At 42.2% G+C, this 20014-nt stretch overlaps 1 protein-coding gene across 4 annotated transcripts in view; it reads left to right on the top strand.

Moving 5' to 3' along the window:
- KCNQ1 (potassium voltage-gated channel subfamily Q member 1) overlaps nucleotides 1-7607 on the top strand; it is a 333132-nt gene extending 325525 nt beyond the window's left edge. For all 4 annotated transcript variants that reach the window (XM_039728426.1, XM_039728428.1, XM_039728427.1 and 1 more), the window contains one exon: nucleotides 5514-7607. In XM_039728426.1, the coding sequence (XP_039584360.1) occupies nucleotides 5514-5717 (204 nt within the window). In that variant the 3' untranslated portion in view covers nucleotides 5718-7607. The remainder of the gene's footprint in view (nucleotides 1-5513) is intronic.
- The last annotated feature ends 12407 nt before the right edge of the window (nucleotides 7608-20014 follow it).

Raw genomic sequence — 20014 nt, 5'->3', positions numbered from 1 at the left:
AGAGAAATCTTTAAAATAAATTATCTGGGAAGATTCCCATACCTATCCCTGAGCTCCTCTAGAAAGGCACTTCTAACATCATTCCTGTTCCTGTCCTCAGAGCCCTCCAGGATAAAGCATTAACTTTTAGAACTGCTGAGATACCAACATGTGAGAGGACTTAGCAAGAAGAGGAGCCAGGGAAGTTTCTCTCTGAAGCTTCCTCATGTATTCTGAAGAACTTAAATAGGAAGAATCCCACCAAAGACAAATGTAATTTATAACAACATGTTTTCTTCCAGAACAGTCTCAGTGTAGTTAAGTACCACTGGATACTGATACATTTCTTCTTAACATTGCCATTAACAGGTATCATATGTTCTGGAATATTTTTTGCCTTTCATTGTCTCTCCAGCTGAGTCATTGGTGTACCTGGTGATTATTTTGTTAGCAGAAAGGACCTTTTTGTGGTTTTTTTTATGAAAGATAAACTACCTTATTACTGAGTATGGTACTGAACATTACAGTACAGCAGACACATTAGAAATTTCATACAACATGGAGAGATGCTCAAAGAAAGCATCCTTTTTTATTCCCCTAGAAGTTTGCTACACTGCAGAACAACAGGGTCCTCCTTAGTAAAAGGGCACCAGAAGTTATGAATACATGAAGGTCTCCCCAATCCTCTTTGGTTATTTTGAAAAAGTGCTTTAAAGAATTAGTTCACTTTGAGTCAAAAAGCTGCACCCACAGGAATGAATGCTACTTAAGCCAGGACAGCAGACTTGGGAGTTTAATGTTGTAAAAGCAGCTGAAATCTTCCTTTATCACATTTTCATTCAGCCAAGGGTTGCTTGCATCCTGGTTTCCCTCTTCTGCTTTAGCAGCTTCATCCTTGGCTTTCTTTACTGAGAACAAGTACAGCCCTCCTGAACCAACTGAGTGAGTAGTGAGCTGGTAGAAATTCTCTTCATTACGGACAAAAAATCTGTTTAATCAGTGAACCGTGTTAAGAACATAGGTAACTATAAAACAGCATTCTGTTCAAAGGGACTATGATTTTCACTGTTAATATTTACTTTTAAAGTATCTGAGGATGAGAATGACAGGCAGATGACACACTTTAATCAACAGCATTAATCAGCCTTGATCTCTGCAGATTATGGAGCAATACTTGGAATAACCTATTAATAATTTGTGGTCTTTGTGGCTGAAATAACGCCAAACTCAAAATTTTGTCCTTCAGCTTCCCATGGCTGAAAATACTGTTCCACTCAGCTCTGTAATTGTGTCTGTCATTGCCTTTTCCTGGTAAATTCCTATAATTAGTTTTGGGAGTAGGTCTCCAAAGTGCTACCCTTTAGTTCTCCATTAGAGGGGAGCTTAAAAGAGACCGTTCTGTCCCTGGAGCTGTCCCTGGAGCCAGCCAGGCTTCTGTGTTTTGTTTTGTTTTGGTTGTTTTGTTTTTAAAATCAAGGAAATAAATTCATTGTTATATATTATGTTGCAGATCATACCATGAACTTTTTATGAAAGCTTAAAATTACAAAGTGTTTCAAGTTAATATAGCGTGAAGATTTGCAGAAATTTAATAGATAAAAATAATAGACAATTTTAATTGGAAATTATTTTGTTCTTTCTGCAAGAACAGTCTCTGTCTTGTTCAGTAGCACCTCCTGGAATGCCTTTGATCCCTTTACAAATATTATTACCTTTATAAATGCATGTCACGAAGGCTATGAGAATTGGGATTGTTCAGCCTGGAAAAGAAAGGCTTTGGAGTGACCTACTTATGGCCTTCCAGCACCTGAAGGGAGCCTACAGGAAAGATAGAGGAGGCTATTATAACTGCATCTTTTAACTTCTCATGAGGTGCCATTTAAGATTTGTGTGCTAACCTTTCAGCCTTCACAAGGAACTGTTTGGTTTTGGGTTGTTTTTTTTCTCAGTGCACTGCATGAATGGGATTTTTTTGATTTCTGAGAGATAGATTCAAAACGTGTTTAAATCTCCTCTCCATCTGTGCTCAATCTATGATCCTTAGATTTTTACTTTTTTTTTAACTTAACTCAGAGGATGGAAGGATTTTGTATTCATACAATATTTCAGTAAGATTTAGGAATAACTGTGGTGTGTAATTTCTGAAGTTTCACACTGCTTCTTCTTCCCAACAACTGTGAAATACAAAGGAAATTATTTTGCATATAAAGAATCTGATCATCCAAACATCATGCTTCTAATGAAACATAAATCATCTACAAAGAGCTTACTTAGTTTTTCCTAAAGGAAACAAATCAGTCAGAGTTATTTTTCTATGTAATTAACAATGTTTGCTGTTTTAAGTAGAGAGATCAGAGTTGTTCAAAGCGGTTAAGATTAGAGCAACATCAGCAGTTTTTCTGTTTGCTTTACTTTTATTCGTTCTGGCATCAGAGCTAATTTCTAATCAAGTAAATGTGTTTGAAAGTATGATTCAGGGGGGATGATACATTTCTCCATGCTAACTGCCTAAAGCTGGCTTAATAAAAAGGATATTGCACACAATGACATTTTTCTAGTGGGTATAATTATCTCTGCAGCAAGCAAGTGAATGATGTATTTCAGGATGTGTGTTTGGATGATGACAGGCAGATTGGGCACGTTAATAAGCCAGGCTGTTCACCAGCAAGTCTCTTTTTCTGGTACATCAGAGGCCTGTGATGACAGTAGAAGCTGCCTTCTGGTGGCATTTATTTCTCCTTTTAAAATATCTCATACTTTAAGCAGATACTCCTTTGGCAGAATTAAAAATGGGGGCCCACTGCTGCCTCATTTGCCAATGTCACCTTTTCTGATAGAGCCCCGAGAAGCAGAAGATCCATGTACAGAAATCCAGACTGCTCCTTCTCCTGTAACGTTCAAAGAACGTGTTACTATTTGGGATTGATGATTCAGTCCAAGGTTGGTACAGAGCCCACTGAAGCCACTGGGAGTCTGTGCTTGCCAAAATCTACCACTGAGTCCAGCACGTCTTGGAGCAAGCCCTTCCCGGGCACTGAACCCCCTGGGAAATAGAAAGCAAAACCGATTAAACAACAACTAAACACAGCTTTCTGGACCTCCCTCCACAAAATATTTGTGGCTTTAGAGCCCTACCCCAAAAAGCAGGAAAATGGACGACAAAGGTCTTTACTTTTAATCTCATATGGCTCAGCTCAATAGCAATTAGCTCCTGCCTCTGCTTCTGTGGGCCTCCTGCACTCCACAGCTGCAGCAGCCAGACCTTGTTGCCTAGAAAAAATTAGACAATTATCTCTGGGAATTTATTTCCCAGCAAGAATATTCACTTCTCACTTCTCCCCAGTACTTCATCACCAAGTTGCACAGCTGTTGAAGGACTATCCAGATCTCAGTCCAACCTACTGTCATGTTCAATAGTTCATCACTGCAAGAGTTTCATGAATGCACGTTTTCTAGATATATCTCCAGTCTGTGTTCCCTCTGGTAATCCCTGCCTGGAATCACAAATTAAGATACATGCATATAAAAATCCCCCAGTTCATTTAAAATAGTTAGCAAAAAGGCATTTCTTGTAGGAGGAAAAGTTATCTTTTGGAATCTGAAGATAACTGTTTGTTTGGAGGCTTCCACTGCAGTCCTTCCAGCAGAGTTGTCTCAGAAAACAAACAATGCCTGGGCAATAGGGGATGCAGGAATGAGGTATTTTTGTAGGTTTCACTGCCACTGATTTGTACTGTGACACTTGGAGCATCATGAGTTTGCCATCTGTGATGGGTACCATTTGGGCAAAATGTCTTTTTTTTTAAGGGAGAGAATAAATAGTGATGAAATGAGAACCTGATGATCTGCTCAGTTTTCCATCTGTATTTCCTTCTAGAAATCTTGAACTTATCTATTCTTCAGCTTCCTCATTTCATAGAATCTCATCTTTCAACAGCCATTTCCATCCAGAATTACTAGTGTTTCATGTACCATCTAGGGTGCTTTGCCTAATGTTTTCAAAACCAGCTGCAAAGTATAAATCTCTGGCACCTCATATTTTTAAATCACTGTATCTGCTTCCCTACCAGTTGTACAAAGTGTTTGAAAAAACCCAGCATTTTCTCTATGGTGGAAAAACATTTTAGTCTCTGCTGAAATCCTCCAGGTTTGTTGATGTTCTGCTCAGCCTTACTGTCTTTTACTATCCTGTGTGATACTTGGATGACAGCCAGGCACATATAAATTGCTCCCACTCATGCTCTCTCTGGCAGTTTTATGTGCCTTCCCCTACTTTCTAGCAGATATTTTAGGCAACAATTTATTCCTATCACAGGTTTTGGTTTTTTTCTGTTTGCTTTCTTTTCCCTTTCTACTTCTCTTTGCCTAGAATTTACTCAGTGTTTTGGGATCCCTGTGGATCAATGGGTCAGAGACTGCAATGACAAAATCGAGGCTTTCTTATTATGCTTGAAGAAACAATTAGGAGGCCATAAGGCAGAGTCTTACTGCCTAATTTCAATGCTTTTACCACGCCAAGGGTCAGAGAGTGGGCAGGACTTTGAAGCTGGAAGTGCCCTTGGGATATTTTGTTCAGTGCAGAGAGGAATGCCAGATAAAAGTGGTGACACTCCTAGAAACACCTAATTCTCAATTTTCCTCTGAGTACCACAAATATATGCGAAAAAACATCCATAACCTAACCTCTCTTAGGTATGAGCTTTTTCATTATATTTTCTCCTAAACATTAGAAGAAAGACCAGAAAAAATGAGGTGGGGGGGAGAAGTGAAATTAAATAATTTAAGGAGCCACTGTCTAAAGAAGAAAATTAGCATTATGGTTATGGGCTGAACCTGGAGTCCCCCAGTCAAGAAATTAATTTTCAGTCATCTTGGAATTCTTAGTTTTTGTCTTGCTGGGGATCATGTCATTTCAGATGGCAATCCTGGGGAATGCTGTGTCACTGGCTTTTGAGAGCATAAAACTGATTGATGTCCCACTCCCAGCTGCTATTCACTCATGGCAGCAAAAATACCAATGGGCATTTTGTGGCCTGAGTTGTTGTTAATTGAACCCAAATGTTGCAATGAGCATCACTCAGTCCCAGCTTAAGAGTTTATTAGATCACTGCAAGTCAAGCAGTTATTTACTAGAGCATATTGGTATTATTAGGGCATAAAAGCATGCTACAAGTTTATAATTAAAAAAAAATATGGACATAATACTAACAACAACAACAAATAAAAAAAAAAATTCAGTTCTGGGACTTAGTTCTCTATTCCAGCAGATCTCTTTAAAGTCCCATTTGTCATGTGTTCACCCAGATATAAAATGAGTGTCAAAGCACACACCAGAGGTGAGTACTAGCAAGCTTGTCCCCATCCAACCCTGACCTATTGCATTAAATTCCTAATGATCTGTTTGATGAACTGTGAGTCTGTGATATCTTCACAGAGGTTGCTGTGATCCTAATTAATATTACACGTATGCCACCCAGTTTTTTGCAATTTTCTTGCATGCTGCTCCTACACAACTCTCCCTTTTGCCTTTGTAGGTCACACAAATGGACCAGAAGCTGAACCTCATCACAGACATGCTGCATCATCTGGTTTCCTGTCAGCAGGGGGATCAGGGCAACAACAGATCATCTCAGAGAGGCAACAACAACGTCAGTTCAGAGCTTTTCCTCCCTAACAACACCCTGCCCACCTACGAGCAGCTGACAGTACCGGGAGGAAACGAAGACGACATCTCCTGATGTGGCGCAAGTCTGGGTTGGGTTGTTCCTACTTTTCTCCTCTGAACAGGACTGAGTGTTGAGAAGCAGGGAGAAATTAAGTTCATCAGCCAACCAAGAAATCATGCAACTGCTGTATCCACACCACTAGTGTCTAAACATGCTGAAGTTACCCACAGTAGCCAAAGGATTGCCAAGCTGTCTTCCACCAGGCAAAACTTCTGGAAGCTCCACGTTGATTTTGTTACTGAACAAATGATCACAACTTGTTACTTCTCAAAAAGACCAAAATGATGTAAAGACAGGCAAAATGGGAAGGATTTAGAGCTCCTGTAATAATAATAATAATAGTAATAATAATATTCTAATAATACTTGAACTTAGATGGAAAAAAAATGCATTCTGTTTATGAATCTGCAGATAGCAATTTATTTCTATTACTAAGGTTTTTAAAACAAACTAGGATAACTTATGTTGTTTTTATTGTATAAACATACACTAACATTCTAGACAATAACAAACCACATACTGAATGATTTTCTTTTTCTGTTTTATTTTAGTGTTACTACATAAACAGTTATCAGATAATGACCAGATTTTTAAAATCTGTTTTTCTTCAGGGAGGAACTAATCCTTAATCTGGAACAATACTATTTATAGTGGAAAGTGCTACAGATTTTCTAAGATATCAGTTTTTCATGGGGAGACAATGAAGTATTATATAGCAAAAAATCATTCTGCTTTCTAGAAAATTGTTGCCAAAGAATTTATATATAAATAGAAAACACAGTGGTCTGAATGTACTTGTCCTGAGCATTTTAAAAGGAAGGCTTTTTTACTTCTTAAATCTATTGGTTTTTAGCTTACAGATGCCAAGAATAATACAAGAGGCTGAAGTGGCTGGACTTCACTGGTCAAGTGTTTGAGCTGGGCACTCACAGAACATCCATAATCCCTGCAGGAATCGAGGCTTCAGTTCAGGAAAGCAGCTCTAATCCACACAGCACATATGACAATTTTAATGTTTTCTTGAATAATGTCTTGAGAATCTCAACCCCCCAGAAGAGTGGGTTGGTATTGAAAAATGCTAGCTCTTTATTTAGAGATTTGAGGGCTCAGCTACGACCCATGGGGCTGAACCACACTGCCCCACATGATGACTGCAACCAAACCAACAGTGTTGGCTCAGTGAGAGTTCTCACACATACAAGGTGAGCAGGAGTTGGGCTTTGAGTAATAAGGCTGAAATTACCAAGCCCTTGCAGAGACTCAGCACCAGAATCAAATCAGTCTTTAAAGCTGACAGCCTCAGGAAAAGCTCTTTAGTCCAGCCTGGTGGTGGTGGTAGCTCAAACTGCTGGGAAACAAGAAATGTAGACAGATTTATCAGCTCTTGCACTTTGAGCATCCTACACATCCAGTGCACCCTGCTCCCCTCACTGCAGAGCCTGTACCCCACAGGGGTCTCCCTCTCCTGGGGGGTGCCCTAAAGCCTCATACCTTGGCACAGGAGTTTATATTAGCAATCTTTTGACCAATATTACCAATCTGAAATACTGACGCATAATGAATGAAACCACAGGGAACCTTCTCATAGGGAACTCTCACATTCTAGACTTTCTTTGCAACATTTCATCTCTTCGACTTGGACTGCAGAGAAAGTCCTGTATTGAATATCCTGTATTTAATTTTCCAGATTCTGTTACAGTTATCCAGCCTCTCTGTTGTACAGTAGATAAATGTTAAGGGTGTAGAAATTGACAGGCATAAAGAATAATTGTATCAGGGCATTATGTTTCCATGGAAATCAAAATTATTCTCATGATTTTGAACATTTTTTAAATGAGATTCATTATGTAATTTCAGGTCATCAATCAGCCTGTAAATTTCCTAATAAAATACAGGACAAGAGTGCCATGTCTTTTGGTTATTCTAAAATCCAGACACTTGATATACACAAGAAAGCAGATGGCTTTTCTTCTCCTTTCTCTCTTAGCCCACTGTACAGTGTAAATATACCTTATTTGCAGTGCATTTCTGTAAGGCTCCTGCTGGTTCTTCACTAGAGAAATAAAAGAAAATCTGGACTTTATCAGCTGGGATGACTGGAGAGAAAGGTGTGTCACATAGCCCTGGCTGAAAGCAGACAGGTCTGTGCATTTATAGGGGCATTGTTTTAAACAGAAAATGCTTCCATTCCTGCCTGTTTGTTCCCAAGACCATACCTCCATTCTCTGTTTGGCACCTAATATTGGTGAAACAGCCTGGCACTGCAAACACTTAATGCAAAACATAATTCCCCTTTCTTTTCAGTTGGTCTATAACCATCTGAAGGTCTCCATTGGAACCAGATTCATTGGAGTCATTGGATTTTGAGGCTGGTGGCCAGTTGTGAGTCAGTGATTCCTCACCTGAGTCCAGCTGATCCTTTCAGAAAGTAGAAAGCTCTGAGATCTGCTTCAAACCTTATAACCCACCTCACCCTAAGGAAAAGAAGACAATCCCTTTTCCCTGTTGAAGAGGGATGTTATAAAATGAACCATCCAAATTTGCCATGCAGCTGCCTGGAGCCAGTCATCCACAGGGGCTCACCAGAGACAGATCTGACCTCTCTGCTTGGAGGACTGCCTGGAATTACCTGCCCTGCTGGGGCTTCATATCTCAATGGCTTCTCCTGGAAGCAGGTGCCTCAGCATCTTTCTTGCACAGAGAGCAGCAGCAGTGGGAAGATGAGCTGAGCAGTCCAATACTGGAGCAGCCTGAAGTAGCCAGCATGCAGTGAGTATGTGTTTCTGCTAACACCTTTCCTACTGGCCTCTCCTGTTTCACCAAAGTGTCCAGAGTGGGGGTTTTTAAAGTGGGTAGGAAATGTTTGTAAGTATCTTGAAGAGGGGCAAAGGAAACTGTAAGGTAGGCCAAACCTTGACTTTATAACTATCTCCTCCATTTTTGTGAGCTGTGTTAAAATAAATGCATCTGAAGCTGCAAAAGAAGCCTTTCTTGGAGCAGCTCAGTAGGAGTTTGCATTTCCAGACTGATGTAAGCCTAGACCCTCATCCTGCCGAAAAAAATAAAGTTAAAAAATAGTCATTTAAAAAAATGCTGGCTGGCTTAGCTTCCCCAGCCTACCACGGGGATGCCAGATGGATGCCAGATCTGCATGGTAGGAAGCCAAGGAGTAGGGGAGGAGGCAAAACATGGGGCTGTCCAGCTGAAGGTGGTGATGAAAGCTTTCCCTGCCTCAGCCTGCAGCCGAGGCAGACGATGTGCAAGTTTGCAAAAGGGAAGATGTGCAAGTTTGCAAAAAGGAAAATCCACGGGAGGTGGAGAGGATTTGTGCAGGGAAGGAGTTTTAGTCCATGAGCCAAATCTGGGCTCCTAGTGAGAGGAGACTGTATTGGGATTCAAAAGACAGAAGCACTGCCTGGCATCAGCATTAATCTGCAGTGTGACCTCAGGGCGAGTCATTTCACCTGCTTGGCCACATCTGCTGCCCCCTCTCCTGCACTCAGCCCACTTGTTTATTTAGACCACAAATTCCTCGGGAAGGGAGGGCCCCTTTCTGTGTGTTTGCTCAGTGCCTACACAAAGGGACCTGCCCTCTGGGGACTGGAGGTACCACTCTCAGATAAATAATTACCCACCCTGGAGTCCTGCTACAGGCAAACCCTTAATTATTCCGAGCCCAAGGAGCTTCAGTTGGAAGTGCCTGCTGCCAAACCAACAGATGAGGCTGGGTTTAAGTTCCCCTTCAACATAGTATCTTACAAAAGGAGATCAGGAGCCTGGCCATCACTCATTTTCACTCTTCTGCTCTAAAGCAGGTTCATTCCAAATAACACAATGGGCCACTGCTATGCTCAAATACTAGCTAAGGCAGAAATCTTTGGATGTCAGTGGAATGAACAGACATTTTACTACAGCAAATTAAGGTTTGTTGTTGCTAGCAGATACCTCTGGGCTGATTTAGCACCCATCAGTTCTGAGGGAGCTGGAAGTATTCCAGCTGGTGAGCTTTAAAGGTCTGGGTGAAAAACAAGCTGCTTGTTTTAAAAATGAAAAAGTAAAACACTTATTTTCTGGGAGTTTAAAGGAGAAAAGGTTAAAATAGTTTTAAGATAATCCTCATGTACCCTGCTGAGATGGGTTTTACTGCTGGGGTGGTGGTTTGGGAAGAGGAAAGGCATTGAGAAGAAAAAGATTGAAAGTATGATGCAGCTCCCATGAAAATGTACTTGTGCACTTGATTTATGTTGGCTTGGAGTTGGGTATTGCCTGCAGTGGGACTGCTCAGTCCATGCAGGTCAGTGTAAGCCTTTGGAAGTTGAAAATGTGTACTAGAGATGCTTTTCCATGGCTTTCAGTGGAAGCTGGGCTCAGCTCTGTAGGCAGCATTCCTTTCTTCATGGCTACACAGCCACAGAACCATGCAAATTCACAAGTTTCTGCTTCCCATTTCTGTTTTTAAATGATTGGTTTCTAATATTCCTGCATGCCACCTGTGTTTTCAAGCCAAAATGATTAGAGGTATTTCCTTCCACTTCAGTGACGTGAGTCCTACTGCACACACAACACAGAGCTGCCTTTAAAATGCCCTCCAATTTCATTTAAAACAGCTTCTGTGATGTTTTGCATCTTGGGTCTCCTGAGCAGCAGCAGCAGCTGTGAGGAAGGCAGCAGGTGGTTATGCCACTATGATGTGGAGGTGACACTTGGCTCATCTCAAGATGCAACTGTGGAATTGCCACAAGGTGTTGAGTTCAGGTTGAAACTAGCAAGGATTTCTGTGAACACTGGCTTTTTTGGTCTTGTCTGTGGTCTGACTTTGATGTCTAAGAAGTGTGAATTTCAGCTGAAGCTTTTCTTTTGTGGTTGCAGGTTTGTTTTCTGTGTTGTTCCCCTGATGCCCAACAAGACCTACTTTCCTGTTCAGCCTTCCATCAGTGAGGATGTTGACAACACCAGGACCCTCTGTCTTCAGTGCCTTTATTTTCATAAAACTTATGAGAACTTAATTTTTTTCCAGACCTCTGTCCTTCTGTCAAGTTGAATTGAACAAGGCCAACAGGTTCAAAAGTTATTAGGGGGAGGCAAAACAAACACAGCATGAGTGCATTAACCTTGTTTTCACAGGAACTGGGCTGAAAGTCCTCTCTCTCCCTGCCCAAACACAGAGGTCTGGAAGAAATGTAACCCCTCACTTTGGAGTAGAAGACCACTTCTAACTCCTGGGGTGAGGAGGAGACGTGTTCTTGGGAGTTGTTGTCTCCTGCAAGGTTTGATGCACCTTGCCTTTGGATCAGCTATTGAAAGATGCTGGAAAATAGCTTTTTCCTCACATTGCTTCCAATGACAGTGGCATAAAACGTCAAAATGCTTGGTGCTGCAGCAAGAACACAGATGCTGGATGGGCACATTGTGAACCATGCCCATGTGTGTTGCTGTAACACAGCACAGTGTCCAAAGAGAGATTGTCTGCATTGCTGGCAGGGGAGCACTGCTGGGAAGGGCTGGCCAGAAGGAGTGGCATTGTCCAAGTTCACATCGCTCCCACATGAGCTGGCAACTGCTGCCTCTGGGAGAGGCTTCCCAGGGATCTGACATGAGGCATTGTGCTCTCTGCCTGTGGATTTGCACCTAAGAAGAGCTGATCTATAAAGCCTGTCTTGAAACCATCTTGGAGCTACGTTTGCTTCAGAGCTGGCGTTGCTCTGGCAGGCTGCCCAGGGATTTAGGCTCAGCTAATCCAAGCTTGGCTCTCCATGGCAGACACCCATGGAACAAAAGGAATAAAGCTTTCACGACCCCATCGAGTTGCTGGTCAGTCTCTCAGCCAGGTGCAGAAAGTAGGCTAGGCAGCCCTCAGTGAACTGTCTTGGATCACAGAGGGCCATATTCCCAGCAGGGGTGTGCAGACAAATCCACAGAGATTTTCTTGCCGTGATTTCCCAAGTCTGGGAGCCTCGCACACCGAGCCCCCAATGCCTGTGCATTTCACACAATCTTTAAAGCCAGCTGTGCTGAAATTCATCACTGCTGCTTTCTGTTTTACAGGGAAATAAAAAACAAGAAGGCAAGGAGGAAAATAAATTCAGTTTTCACTTCTGCTATATATTACATCCTTAGGATTATATTGATTATTGATTTTTAAATATCAGTATGTTAGAGTAGATACAGGTGGTACCAATGCTGTAAGAATGATAATCATGTGTGAAGGATTAGGGTTACAAGCAGTTAGTGAGACATTATCCTTGTTTAAGCATTGCCTAATAGTTTGTTAGTCCTAATGGTCACGTAATTAGATTTTTAACTGGGACTTAATGTAAATGTGATTCAGGTTCTGCTCCTTTTATATCTTTGGCTGTTATCCTTCTTGTAAATTTGCTTTGATTACATCCCTTTTCCTAGTTCCTGCTGTTCATTCAAACACTGTCTGCAGGATTGATTGGCAGAGGGATTCATGCACTTCAGATCACTTTTGGGAACAATCAGGTAAGAGTTACCCCCGTGAGGACTGGTCACAACTGCACCAGGGAGTCTTCTGCAAGCCACAATGTCTTTTTAATCATAATTTGTCTTGTAAAGCTTGAGTGACAGAAGATGTGCTTCCCCTGCTGAATCCCTCCTCTGCCTGTGCTGCAGGAGCTGCAGACTCGCAGCCACCACCACATGTGCTCACTTGCAGCCATTATGGAGCAGATTTGAAATAGTGCCTTCACTTAAACGGTTGCAAATGTTTCCCTGTTATTTCAGTTGGCAATCAAGCCAGCACTTTATTTTCCATTTATTTTCTCTCCTGTGCTGAGAAGTGGGAGAATACTCTGCAGCTGCAAGACAGAAGCCATAAACAGGGGAGCAGATAGGTGAACCAAAAGACAGGTCTTGTCTTAACAAGACAATTGTCTTAACATTAACATAAATGTACTGCCCCGAGTACACACATTTCAGTCCCTGTTTCTTGCAGCCTGAGCATCACTTTTACTGCCCTGGCTTGATCTTCTTGCACCCAAACATATTAAGTGCCTTAATATACCTTTGAAGTACCCTGAGGTGTGCTGAACTTTAATTTCCATCTGGTTCTCCCTCTTCCACAATTTGAGTCAGGTCTCAGCCCAAAGCCAGCAGGAGGCAGGAAGGCTTTTGGCTGGCTCTGGTGGCACTGGAGCTGGAGCCCCGGGATGTTTGCCGGTGCCTGCCCCTCTCAGGCACGTTAGTCACTGCTCCTTGGCACGGCTCAGCCCGTGATTAGCATTTCCTTCCTGCGCCAGTCCTTCATGCCGCCGCTTCAGCCCCGACTTTTTGTTTTCCTCCTTCCCCCCTTCCCAGCCAAAGGGGAGAACAATTCCTGGAAAAGAAAAATGCTCTTTCCCCTGCATTGCCGAAACCTTTGCAGGGAGCTCTGGGGAGGAGAGAGTAGACTTTGGAGAACATATGGCTAAAAGCATTTGGGGGTTTTCAGATGGTAAATGACCGATGAGGTCTCAAAGGGGTTTTATTTATAAATGATAGACTCCTGAGAGAGAAATAATTGCTGCTCTCCCAGGCGTAAAAAAGCAATTCACCTGACATAAAACCCAGGGATAAAATTAGCTAAATGAAAGCAAGATATGGCAACTGTATTAAGCCGCTTTTTTTTTTACTCTCTCCCTTCCCCGCTGAATGGTGAATCATTTTAATTTTGTTTTCCCCTCCTTTCTTGGAAGGAGAAAAAAACAACAAAAAAAAAGCCAACGCCAAAGCAGTGCCTTGGGTCTGAAAGAACAGATGGTGCCCTGGGCGGCCCTCCGGAGCGCTCGGCGGCGTGCATTCCTCCACTCCAGCACTCAGATAACTGAGTTATACAGCACACGACCATCTGGTGTATGACACATCTTGTGTCCCCCGGACAATGCCCCAGCAAACCTCTTCAGGGGAGAGGTTAGTTTCTAGGGTAACAGCAGCATGTGCAGCTCCAGGCCTTATTGAGATTCAGGGCTCCTCACTTGTCCCTATTCTTCTCCTCCCTATTGTTGTCACTTGAGCTTTTGCTGCTTGGTTACACCGAGACTGACAATATCCATCAGTATTTTGTCCCCGGCCCAGAAACCATTGTCTCCAAATTTTGTTTCATTATTTATGTTTTCAATATCCAATGGTTGACTGAAGCATCTGCTGTAGAGTGATAAGGCAAGTGCCTATTGAGGAGAGCTGTGCTGCTGCCTGACAACGATGGTTTGAATTATTTAGGTTGTGGTTGGACAAGCATTTGCAAAAGGCAGGGTATCCATGAAGCACTGAGGTGACTTTATTTATTTCTCTGTTTCAGGTTTTTTTAGGTGCTCACATCTTTTAATCCAGATCTCAAAAAAGCTTAAAGCCTCTGTAAAGAAGTTAGCACTGAAGAAGTAGCTCTGTTTATTGAGCTCTGGTGTTTCTTTGTGGGAAACTATTTGGGATTGAAAAAAAAAAGAGGGGTTTACCTTCCTTTTAATTTTCTGTGGGGTTTGTTTTAAAGTGACTTTGGGGTTTGAGCATGCATTTTCTCCACTTATTTAAAGAGCCAAAGTCTGCCTTATAACTATGACCAAGAGCTATGCACAGTACTCTAAAATTCCATTTCAGCAAGCTAAACTTAATCAGCAAAAAGAAGTAGTAGGTGTTTTCTCCACCAATAAAAGACATGTGCCCCACTGAATCATTTAGTCTGTTACAGAACAATTGTACCAGCAGTGCTATCTTCCTCATGTATCTGTAATTGTCACAGCCAGCCAAAATCCCCCCAAATTCTTTTTACATCTGCGTGAAGTAGACTGGTGATTCAAGGGAGTGAAAATACCTGTCCAAAGATATAAAACATTAAGCATGAGTTCTAAGCATTAAAAACACACAACAAAGAAAGTACAATTGATGCCTAAGCAAAATTTGCTTAACTGCAGGCCTCAGTCAAGGTATGAGTAAGTTTAAAATACTTCATTGTATGTCAGGTTCAGGTCAAGTATTAGAGAACCAGCAATAACAGTTAAGGAAGGTTCTGTATACATGTATGAAATAATAATAACTATATATATTGATTTTGTGATAAATTTGCCATAACATCAAATCTGATGCTTTATTTTCACACATTTATAAATGGAGATTTTACTTTCAAAGTAACATTTGTAAAATACAGATATATGACCTTAAAGGCAATTTTTAAATCATTTGCCTAAAATGTTTCAGAGCTACTATGAGGAAAAGAGGAGAAAATTTTGGGGTTTTCCCCTCATGAAATAACATCTTTTTTGTAGACTTGCGGCAGGAAATAAGAGTGAGATGCAACCTGAGCCTGGTTTTAAATATTCTAATGAAATTCAGTTTTGAGTTGCAGCATGTTCTGCCCCTGACCTGCTCATGAGGTGTGCCATGGTAAGTGCATTTGCTTCATCACATGCTTGAGTTGGCATCTGATCATAAAACAGAGACCACATCAGGGTGCCTGTGTAAGAGGAGGGGGAGCTGGTCCTGGGCAAGCCTGGCTTAGCCGTGTTTTGCTTGGCAGATTTCAACAGTGAGGAGGAAGGGACAGAGTTCCTATTTTCCTGTTTAAGTGTTGAAAGTTGTCAGCAGTTTGCTCCATCAGAGCCTCTGCATTACCTCTGTAGGTACAAAACCCTCCACAGCCAACCAGGCAGGGCCAGCTGGGAAGGTGCAGAAGAAGCACCTGGGCTTCAGGTGTTTGTGAGAGCTCAGGGAAGGTCCAAACACCCAGGTCTCCCACGTGGCCTCCAAATGAGGCTCAGCTGTGCTGCCTTTTTCCACTTCTCACAGCCCTCCTGCCTCTATTCTCCCAGCTTCAGGCATGGGGTCTGCAGCCCCGAGGTGCCTCAGCATCTCTGCAGCTTCAGAGCATGAGAACAGCTGGAAGGGAGCCAGGGCAGGCTGTCCCCCTGCAGAAGGTGCTCTGCTCTCTGTGCACTACCAGGTGAGCTGTTTCTTTAGGAATTGTGGAAGCTGCACCCAGTGTTGAGCCTTCACCTGGAGCACAGCGTAGCAGTCTGGTGACTTCAGCTGGATGAGCTTTTCCTGAATGTGGCATGGAGCAGAAGAAGGGTAAAATGTATGGAGAGAGGAATTAAGGGCCTGTGTTAGAAGTTTCTCTATCTAACCGAACAGAACAAAAGGCTAAGGTTGGTTTCCTTAAACAGAGAGGTAGGAGAATTGCTGTTTCACCCAAAGGGCAATGTTGGCATGAGAACAAATATGTAAGTTGTCCACAGATAGATTTTTGAAGGTTTCTAAACATCACAGGAGGGGATTTCTGCAACAGCACTCTGGTGAAAATATGAGGAACTAAACCTCCAAGCTTTAAAGTGCTACTTGATCAATTTGTAAAAGAGGTGATAGGTTGTGATTGCTGCATAGGCAGGGATCTGGTCCTCATGACTCAGGGCATCTCTCCCTCTCCAGATTTCATCAGTGTTAAAGCCAGAAGAGCCCATTAGATCATCTGGCCTGAATTTCTGTGTGATACAGGCCATAGATCTCACCCAGTTACCTTTTGCTGAGCCCAGCAATTTGTCTGACTTAGGTCTTATCTTACTATCACCAGAGAAAGAAACATTGTATGTATTTCTATATTTAAATAGATATCATTTTTTATCACTATTGAAAGAAAAGTGAAGTCACACAGAGGCACAAGTGATACATGCAGTATGGAAGCAGATGAGAGAACTCACTTCACTTCTGGAAGAAGTTCTTGCCTGCAGACTTCAGCCTAGCAGGGTTTGTCCAAAGCAGCTGGTTTTATTTCCCTTGGGGAAAAGAGGAGCTGCCATTTTCTTGCCTCTGATCAATCCAGAGTGAGAAAGGTGAGCCAGGCAGGTACTGCACATTGCAATATGCCTGCCTTTACTGCCTTGTCACTCCAGGGGAGCTGATCAGGAGCAAATAGGGGGTAAAAAGAAAGCCCAAGGGGGCTCCATCTGTGAAAGAAAAGGCTGCTTACAGGAAAAATCTCAGCTCAGCCAGGAGGGAACCTTCATCTTTCCCATTTTACACAGAGGAAGGACAAGCCACAGAAAATAAATCTTTGCTCAATTACATGAAAAAGTGAGCATTTTTCTAGGATTGTAGTAAGATGTCTGTGTAGATTTTGAGGGCCACACTTGACCATGCTGCTCTGCCTTTGTCCAAACCTCTGAGAGCCAGATGAAGCCAACCAGTTTTTCAAAAAATGTTTCAGCATATTGACAGCATAGCAAATGGCCTCTTAGCAAAGAGGTTTCTCTTTGGAAAGGATCACTGAGGAGTCAGAAAAGCAAATTAAATTAAGAAGCATAAAGCAGAGCGCCATGGGCAGAGGGAAGAAGAATATACTGCTGTTTGCATGTGATCTAAGTCAAAAGTAGTCAGTTTTTCCAGGAATATCTGAATACTTTCATACTTTTAAAAATAATCATGGCACAGACTGTTTATAAGAAAAAGCAAAACAAAACAAGTGGGGCCATGAGACATGATGCAATTTGCATCTAAATACCTTTTAGAGATAAGAACAGTGTTCAGAGGAAAACAGTATTGCCAGTTCACGAGACTTACTTTCTGCTATCTTTGTGGGAACCAAATGAATTGCAAAACATCTGCAAGGTCCAAAGTGTCAATTATGCCTTTATGTACGTGGAGGAAATGTCACATGATGGAGGCAGTCATTGGACATGGTCAATTGTAGGGTTTTATCCTTTGCTTAGCCTTAAAGCCTCGCTCAACAGTCAGGTTAGACAATGGCACTGTCAGAGCAGGAGATGGATCAGTTTGGCCACTCAGAGGAGGTGCTTATCAGCACAGAAAGTGTCCCCAGCCTCGGACAGCGCTGACATTTCGCTTGCAAAGCCTGGCTCAGGGCTGCTTCGAACAAGTGGGCTTCCAGATTTGCACGTCTAGAAGCAGCCAAATGCAAAACTGAGCACAAAGCACAGATATCAGCTAGGATTTGCAAAAGTAATCATGCAAATGAAGTCATTTTCCAAAGTTTCCCTTAAACCAGATCTGTGTTTCTTGGTAAGGTTTCTCGTCCACAATTTATTTTAAAAAATGCCAACTTTGCAGAAGCATCTTACAGGAACATATAAAAGGAGGTTGTGCATCATTCAAGGACCATAGGAGCTGCCAAACGAGAAGAATGGTTTTGAAAGGCCCATATGTGTGACTCTGAATGCCAAATATCCTCATTTTAATGGCTTGTGTGTTACAGTTTATACCGAGCACTTCAACAAGTCCCAGTAATATTCTTTCCGGATTTGCAAACTTGCACTCCTTCTCCAGGAAACTTTTAAATCCAGCAACATTTGTAAGACACAGTTTGTGTGTGTTTTACTGCAGACAATGTCTGCACAAAACAGTATCTACAGCCTGTAAAATAGCACAGAAATGCCACTGGCACGGTTTCCAGCCAGGCTCTGATCTCTCAGACTGTGGTTGATCACTTTCTAGTCCATGCTATCCTTGTGTCAGCTGGCAGGTTTAGGTCCTCCAAAGCCCACACAGATGCCATCAGAACCTGTGTGCAACAGTCATCTGCAAGAGGGGATCTGTAGGGGATATTTTTGTGGCAGTTAATGGAGAATATTCCTGCAGAACCACCAGAGAATCCTGCAAAATGGGGCAGTTTCTCCAAAGTCTGGTTTCTGCCTTTGTGGAAAGAAAATCAACAGCCTGAACTGCATCAGCCTTGTCAACTCCACAGCTGCAACCATCATCCTCTTACTCTTTAATTACACTTTGTCACATGCAGATTATTGGCATCAGCTCCCCTCCCATCATGGAAGCTTTGGATTGAGCTTGTAAGCATTATTTCTAATTATTATGTTATTGCATCACTATGGATGCTTTTGCAAAGCCTGCGTGACTGGGCAAATGTGTCTGGCTTCACTCTGAGTCTGTGTCCCACCAAATGGGATGCCCTTTGCAAGATATGAGCCAGGCTGGATAAGAAAATGAGCAGCAGATGGGGGGGAAGAGGAGGCAGGGAGGGGAAATGTTTGGTAAGAAGTAACTAACTCTTATGGCACGCGTGTTTCTGCTGCCAGACTGTGGTGTGCCTGGTGCTGACACTATAACACCACTGTGTAAGCTGGTGGTTACAGAAAGAGATAACAGGAGCCAGAATTATGCAACTTGTAAAAAGCGTTTTTAGGGTCAAGGAAGGAGTCTGGGCCAAGGGATTCTAGATCTGTGTGATCCAAGCAAGGAGATAAATGAGCAGAAAGGGAGACATATGCAGAACAAGTGTTTTCTATTGTTTTAGAAAGCATGCAGCCAAAACTGGAAATTAAACATCAAGAATGAAGTCCATTCTGAATTGGAAGAGCCTTTACACTGTTTTAACTTGGATTTTTAGTGTAGCTGTGTTTACCAGTGCTGTGTGAGACGGAGTTTGGGAGAAATTTTACCTGCAGGAGGAGTTCAGCCCTCTGCTGAACTCCTAATCTCTGCATCCTCCTGCCTTTGGTCTACAGAAGCTGTTTGATGCTTGTTCTGCCTAAAGTACTGGTTAAAAGCCTGGCTTAAATTAATATACCCAAGAGGAGAATGATGGTTTTGCTCTGGTTGTGACAAGCTATCAGTAACTAAACAAGTTATGACAAGGTAACCCATACACCTAAAGAAGAAAAACAACTGGAAAAGGGATGGAATTTGTTCTGCCGGGAAGGAGTAAGTCGCCTAGTGATCAAAATTACAGCATTTATTTAAAGCTTGTTGGATAAGCCTACCAAGACAGGTATTCCAGGAAAGGGTGGAGTTCATATCACAATTCCAGGAATGGAAAGGATTTTTTTGAAGGGAGCAGACACTGATCATGTGCACTTTGAGATAAACCCATTGGCCAGGTTTGAAGTGCATCACTGTTTGGGATGGATTGCACCAACAAAAGCTTGGTTCCATTTGTAAGGCAGCATGAGGGAAGACTGCTGTACAAGACAGTTCTAGCAGCAAAATTACTGGAGGGATTCCTGGAAACTCTTCTTAGTTTGAAATGTATGGCAACAGATTCCCTGTGCTAAAGAAGCTTGTGTAAGTAATACCTCTGCAAAAGAAAACATTTAATACAGTATAAAATTCAGCATCTGATGGTGAATGGATCAGGCTCCAGCCTTGAAAACCTCTCTAAAGGAAAACAGTAAATGCCAGGAGGGGTCAGACTGTTGTCCATCATCTCTGTGGGAGAAAATGGCTTATATTTAGGGAGTGGGAAATCACACAAACCCATACAATTTCTAACTGGAGAAAGCTATCTGTTAGAATTTCTTATTTCTGTGTTGGTTAATGTCCTTTCACATGTTTAGAAGAATTATCTACCAACTGAA

This window comes from Passer montanus, unplaced genomic scaffold (assembly GCF_014805655.1).
Source record: "Passer montanus isolate IOZ18808 unplaced genomic scaffold, ASM1480565v1 scaffold65, whole genome shotgun sequence".
NCBI lineage: Eukaryota > Metazoa > Chordata > Aves > Passeriformes > Passeridae > Passer > Passer montanus.
Note: the sequence above shows the minus strand (reverse complement) of the source record. Positions and strands in the feature narration are given on the sequence as shown.